This window comes from Etheostoma cragini, chromosome 22 (genome assembly GCF_013103735.1).
Source record: "Etheostoma cragini isolate CJK2018 chromosome 22, CSU_Ecrag_1.0, whole genome shotgun sequence".
Lineage (NCBI taxonomy): Eukaryota > Metazoa > Chordata > Actinopteri > Perciformes > Percidae > Etheostoma > Etheostoma cragini.
The window spans coordinates 5,221,428-5,227,098 of NC_048428.1; the positions used below are offsets into that span (position 1 = coordinate 5,221,428).

The window sequence follows — 5,671 nt, forward strand, 5'->3', positions numbered from 1 at the left end:
GGTCTATCTGTAAAGTGTCTTGAGATAACTCTTGTTATGAATTGATACTATAAATAAAATTGAATTGAAATTGAATTAGTTATAAAAATGTGCGTGGGTAAATCATAGGGGGCGGGGCAAACCATTAACTAATGAAAAAGAAACGGTGTTCAGTTTAATGATATCTCACACAAGAAGACTATACTACAAACGGTTCAAAAGTAGCACGGCTTAATAACTTGGGTGTGGCTCCATAATAGGGGGCTGTCCCTTGTGTTGTTCATGCATACTACCATACGGCCTGCATGAGGTGTTAAAACCAAATATAGGTCTACCAAAACTTGGAATTGGAATGTTGGAGATGTTCTACAAGTCTGTTGTGGCCAGCACTCTGTTCTCCGCTGCTATCTGCTGGGGCAGCAGCATCGGAGCCAGCGACACAAACAGACTGAACAAACTGATCAGGAAGGCTGGCTCCGTGATAGGCTGCAAACAGGACACTTTTGAAGCTGTGGTGGAGGGGAGGTCACTGAACAAACTGTTATCTATCATGGATAACCCTGACCACCCTCTCCACCCCACATTGGTCCAACAGAGGAGCAGCTTCTCAAAGAGGCTCCGACAGTTTAGATGCCGCACGGAGCGCTACAGGAAATCATTCCTACCAAAGGCAATAAAACTCTTCAACACGTCATCCCTGGGTGCTAGACGAGACTTTTAGACATCACAATATTGCAATAAGGGCAACCGGCACAATTGGTTCATTTATATTTTAGCATACATTTAGCATATTACTTAAGCAGTTGCACATTTTGTTTTCCCATCTTGTATTTATTTAAATACTTTATTATATTCTTATATTTTATTCTTATATTTTATTATTATTATTTCATGTATAATGTATGTATGTATATTTTTTCCTATGTGCTGCCGTAACACTGTAATTCCCATTTTTTGGGATCAATAAATATCTATCTATCTATCTATCTATCTATCTATCTATCTATCTATACATGGCCAAGATCGAAGAGTGTGAAAATTGCCAAGTAGCTTGGTGAAAAAAGGTCCACTGTTGGAGCAATCATTAGAAAATGGAAGAAGCTAATCATGACTGTCAATCTACCTCGGACTGGGGCTCCATGCAAGTTCTCACCTCGTGGCGTCTAATTGATCTTCAGAAAGGTGAGAAATTACCCAGGAACTACACGGAAAAGCTGGTCGATGACCTGAAAAGAGCTGGGACCACCGTTTCCAAGGTTACTGTTGGTAATACACTAATGGCGTTTGTCCACTGCTGGTAACAGCTCGACTCGACGCGCCTTGACTCGCCTCTACTCGACTCAAAGCATTCTGCGTCCGTTTTCCATTGCAAAATGAGTAACGCCTCAGCGTGGCTGGTCACCATAGCTACGCGTGATGATGTCATTTTCAACGCGACTCACAACAGCACGTCGGCTAATTGCCCCAGCCAGAAGAAATGTTTTGTTTCAAAAGAAGCTGAAGGAAATAACAAAAATCACCGCAAAAAAAAAAAAAGGAGTTTGGGAATTCCTCCGGAGTTCAGACATCGACATGACTGTTGTTCGCCCCTGTGTTAGGGGCCCCAGTCAGTATTTACTATACGCTAGCGTTATATAAAGTACATGAACTTTAGCAATCATGATAGCACACAAACGTGTGCTGTGTACTGTTTTTGTTTCAGAGCATTCACGCTTTGCAAAATCGCCGCTGCAGACCGTCTGGTGGGCGATGTCCGACCGGTGAGATCTCTGGTTGTGACCTGCTGGGCTTTGTATAATCTTTATGAGAGTTATGGAGATATTTATGACAACGACTGGGCCAGCAGAGCCGGGGGGGACACTGTCACAGGGTGCAGAGGAAGAAAACCGGGATGTCCAGGAGGGTTTGATGCGCTACTTGAAAAGCTAAATAAAAACCTTTCTTTGATAACTTGTCTTGTTGTTTTTAAAGTAACAGTATGCAATATTGGAAACAACATAAAGCCCCTAATAGCCCTTTGTACAACTGAAAAGTGAGAATAATGCAGAGAGCAGATAATCTGTCGGTGTCTGGCTAGATTTTTTTTAAATGTTGCGCTTCGTTTGTTCTGGACACACACTCCGCACTCTTGTTTGCTAAAAACGCAGTGATCCGACCAACCAGCAGTCTGCAAGTTTCCACGTCACCTTTTGGGATCGCCTCAGCTCACTTGGAACCTCGACTGAGGTAGTACTAAAAAAAGTACCTGGTAGCAGGTCCCAGCGACTTTTTTTTCGTAATGGAAAACCAAAAAAGGCGAGTAGAGTCGAGGCGATAGTAGATAGGCGATAGTAGATACCACGAAGTGGAAAAGACGAGTCTTGGGAGAAAGTCATGTGGTCAGATGAGACCAAAACGGAACTTTTTGGTCATAATTCCACTGACCGTGTTTGGAGGAAGAAGAATGATGAGCACCATCCCAAGAACACCATCTCTACTGTGAAGCATGGGGGTGGTAGCATCATGCTTTGGGGGTGTTTTTCTGTACATGGGACAGGGCGACTGCACTCTATTAAGGAGAGGATGACCGGGGACATGTATCGCGAGATTTTGGGGAACAACCTCCTTCCCTCAGTTAGAGCATTGAAGATGGGTCGAGGCTGGGTCTTCCAACATGACAATGACCCGAGGCACACAGCCAGGATAACCAAGGAGTGGCTCTGGAAGACGAATTTCAAGGTTCTGGCGTGGCCTAGCCAGTCTCCAGACCTAAACCCAATAGAGAATCTTTGGAGGGAGCTCAAACTCCGTGTTTCTCAGCGACAGCCCAGAAACCTGACTGATCTAGAGAAGATCTGTGTGGAGGAGTGGGCCAAAATCCCTTCTTCAGTGTGTGCAAACCTGGTGCAAAACTACAGGAAACGTTTGACCTCTGTATTTGCAATCTAAGGCTACTGTACCAAATAATAACATAGATTTTCTCATTTCTGGATTTTATTTTTTAGATTATGTCTTTCACAGTCAACATGCATCTACGATGACAATTTCAGACCCCTCCATGATTTCTAACTGGGAGAACTTGCAAAATAGCAGGGTGTTCAAATACTTATTTTCCTCACTGTAATGTGATGAAATCAAAAAAATAAAAAATTATATATATTATGCAGCCCTAGATAATAATTGATAACTCAAAAATCTCCCTTTCTAAGTAACTATTTATTAAACAAAATTCTGGATAAAGTCTGAAAAACAACGGTATGTAACCCATGAAATATTAAATGTACACTTGCCCGGGGTTTTTCCAAACATATCAGATTCAAACTCTTCAAACTTCATTTCAGCTACCTGGCATTCATGGAGGGAAAGGCGGGACGCCATGAGAAAAATCAAGAAATGTACATGATGGTAAATAAAACGTTGACACGCATCCGACAGATATACGAGCTATGTTACGTCAACACATTAGCCTACAGAAAATAGATTTGATGTTACATTACATTAAAGGTTATCGACGGAAGAACAATTAATTTTATAATATATATATATATATATATATATATATATATATATATATATATATTAATACACTGTTCACACAAACACACACACAGTGTATATATTTTGTTATTATGATTTTCTAAAATGTATTTATAGTTTAGTTTTTTTCTATGGTTGCGCCTTGTCTTCCATTCATTCTATTTTGTTGTATGTGTACTGCTTCATTTTTTGGATGGATGTGTGTGTTTTTTAAGGATTCCATGACTTTTCAATGTTTTCATGACTGTGTAAACCATGATTTCAGTGATACAGTACAGTATGTACAGCAGAAAAAAGAACATTTTTCATTGAACATTTTTCTGCCAGCCCTGTACCCTTACCTGTTCAACTTCCTGGCTGCCCCTCAGTGTAAAGCTCTTTCTCTTCTCTGCTGGGCAGTTGAGCTCTGCAGCGTGGCTCCCTCTCCGACTATCTCCGTGGGAGCCCTTCACACTAGAGAGACTGGATGAGAAAAGAGGGATATAGTGTGTAACAGATCATGAAAAAGATATTCACTATTTTTCTTTTTTGGGGGGGTGGGGGAAATGTTAGGCCTTTAATTCTATAGGAGAGCTGAAAGACATGAAGGGAGAGAAAGAGGGGGAATGACATTCAGCAAAGGGCCACAGGTCGGAGTCAAACCTGGGGCCGCTGCTTTAACGAGAAAACTTCTATATATGGGCGCACACTCTACCAGGTGAGCTACCCAGACCCCCTTCACTATTAATTTTTTCATAATATAACACATACAACTCCATGCAAAAAGACAGGTTGGGAATGTAAACACTTTTGCCTGGATTCTTACTAATAACCTCTGCAAATGTTTTCAGTTTAGTTTGTTCCTGTGTTCGTTTGTCAACCGGATTATGGAAAACATACTGGTCTGATTTTTATGAAACTAAGTAAAAAGGTCTAGCATGGGCCACGGAAGAACCCATTACATTTTGGAGCAATTCTAAAACACATGGCAGATACACAAATTACTTTTTATTTATAATATCAATAAAATAGGTGTTTGTGCTGCCTTCATGTGGTAGATTACAGCCCTAGAATGAAGACAGTTTCAGTGGTAGAACCGGAAAAATTACTTCCAGATTTAGAAAATTCCCACTGCATTATCATCATCATTAGGCAGATTGGGCATGCCTTGGTGGAGGTCTGCACTCTCCAAGTGCCCTTCTAGCTGGTTAATATTTTCTATGGCAAAACACATATTTCAATTTTATGTGATATCCTATAAGACCACAGACATTCTACTTACCCTTGACATGGACTCTTGGTCCCGTGCTTCTTCTTGTGTCCTTGAGCATACGATTCTAAATCTAAGGAAAAAAATTACCAAAACACCATTACACCGACTGTTCAAAAAAGATGCAATGTCAAATCTTTTAATTTTATTATTTTTTTCAATTGTTCTTAATTATGCTAAATCTCTAAGCAGAATTTACATTTTTTTGCAAGACCGTGGACCTATGTGGAACTTTTCAATGTTTCTAAACAGTTTTTTATCTGATGATCGTAAATGACTTAGTAACAGCAAACGAGACAGTGAAGAACGCTATTTTTACATAGTTTTTATTAATGCCTTTTCCCGGTTCCAATTTTTCGCGCAAAGTCACAAAAGGATTTAGTGCAGGCAAACCACCTCTACAGTAACACATTCTAATGGGTAACAGATTTTGGTGTAACACCGGAAAAGGCTGTTTTTGAGTGTCCAGCCCGGTAAAAAGTAGCAAGAGATTTTCTTTATATAGGCCTAATTTTAGATCTTTTGTGGTTATGGCTGATATTGGGTAGGGCTTAACAATTACCGCATTTGCAATAACATGGCAATATGTGAAAAAATCATTCCCTAATCGCAAAGGTTGCAGTTCGAACACATGACAGAGCAAATCAGAATTGTCCTAATTCAGTTACTTAAGAGGGTTTTCGAGCATGAACTGCCTTTTTAAGGTCATACCACAACATCTCAATAGGATTCAGGTCAGGACTTTGGCTAGGCCACTCCAAAGTCTTCATTTTGTTTTTCTTCAGCCATTCGGTGGTGGACTTGCTGGTGTGTTTAGGATCATTGTCCTGCTGCAGAACCCAAGTTCCCTTCAGCTTGAGTACACAAACAGATGGTCGGACATTCTCCTTCAGGATCTCTTGGTAGACAGCAGAATTCATAGTTCCT

General features: G+C 40.5%; 1 protein-coding gene across 1 annotated transcript in view; it reads left to right on the forward strand.

Moving 5' to 3' along the window:
• The window catches only part of zcchc2 (zinc finger, CCHC domain containing 2), a 40,552-nt gene that overhangs the window by 26,500 nt on the left and 8,381 nt on the right, over positions 1-5,671 (forward strand). The window contains exon 7 of the mRNA XM_034862771.1: positions 1,158-1,161. Within this exon, the coding sequence (XP_034718662.1) occupies positions 1,158-1,161 (4 nt within the window). The remainder of the gene's footprint in view (positions 1-1,157; positions 1,162-5,671) is intronic.